The sequence below is a fragment of the Loa loa genome, assembly GCF_000183805.2.
Source record: "Loa loa unplaced genomic scaffold supercont3.3362, whole genome shotgun sequence".
Lineage (NCBI taxonomy): Eukaryota > Metazoa > Nematoda > Chromadorea > Rhabditida > Onchocercidae > Loa > Loa loa.
In genome coordinates, this window is record NW_018111540.1 from 1 (window position 1) to 1,027 (window position 1,027).

General features: G+C 24.2%; 1 protein-coding gene across 1 annotated transcript; it reads right to left on the bottom strand.

Annotated features, from left to right (window-relative positions):
- Positions 1-13: 13 nt before the first annotated feature.
- LOAG_15959 (hypothetical protein) lies at positions 14-801 on the bottom strand (the record flags this gene model as incomplete). The annotated part of the gene is made up of 2 exons (XM_003151449.1): positions 14-174; positions 633-801. 2 exons carry the CDS (start codon positions 799-801, stop codon positions 14-16), a joined length of 330 nt encoding a protein of 109 aa, XP_003151497.1.
- Between the last annotated feature and the right edge of the window lie 226 nt (positions 802-1,027).

Here is a 1,027-nt window from a genome sequence, read left to right on the forward strand (position 1 = left end):
TCATTTTATTTATCTACTTACCATTCGATGATAATGGATCATTAGCAATTATATTTGCATGATTTTGCAGATGCGCCATATCAAAAGTGAAATCAGCTTCATTTTCATTAGTGTAATCGTAATCAATCAATGGATTATACCTCATCATAGATGCATTTATAAGCGGCATATTACCTCAAAATTTTTTCAAACAAACATTTTCAAATATTAAAAAATTTTAATTACAATTTAATTACATTCAGTCATTTTTTTTCCTGACCCAATGACCATTTTAGCTTATTATTTATTTATAAAATGGACTAATAAGGTCCAGAAGTAATAAATTCCTGTTAATTTGAAATCAAACTTTTAATATATTGGTTTATCAAGCATTGAAAAAAAAAAGAAAAAAAAAAAACAATTCCCGCTTGTTTTCTACACACTACAACACCGCCCTCAGCACTCGGAGAATATATTTTATGGTTTTCATGGATCACCGAAGATCATCGATTGCAAATTACTAAATTATATAATTATTATACAGTATAATGTTATAATATATTTTGTTTTTCATTGTATATATTTTGAATTACTGTATTATTTTGTATCATTATAATAATCATCATATTATCATCATGTTATCAATTATTTACCTTGTATTGGAATACGTCGATCACGTAATTGATTACAAAAATTTTGCGAACATATACAATGCATTCCTTTTCCATCTTGTTCCATCCAACATTTTGCATCATTAATTTTGTTTTGTTTATGATAATGACTGGGAAGATTTAGTAAACAAAATGCTGTTGTTAGCAACATATCTTTGCCTTCATCTAATTAAAAAATTTTGAAATTAAAAAAAGAAAATGAAATTTTTTTTTTAAATAAAAATTTCTTCCAATCAAAATTGAAAAAAATTTCCTTTCCATCAAAAGAAATGTTGTTTCAAAATTATGCGAAAAAATAAATAAAAAAATCTGATTTTAAATTAGCTAACTAAATTAGCACAATAGTTGAAAAACTATTTTATTACTAATCAAATTTA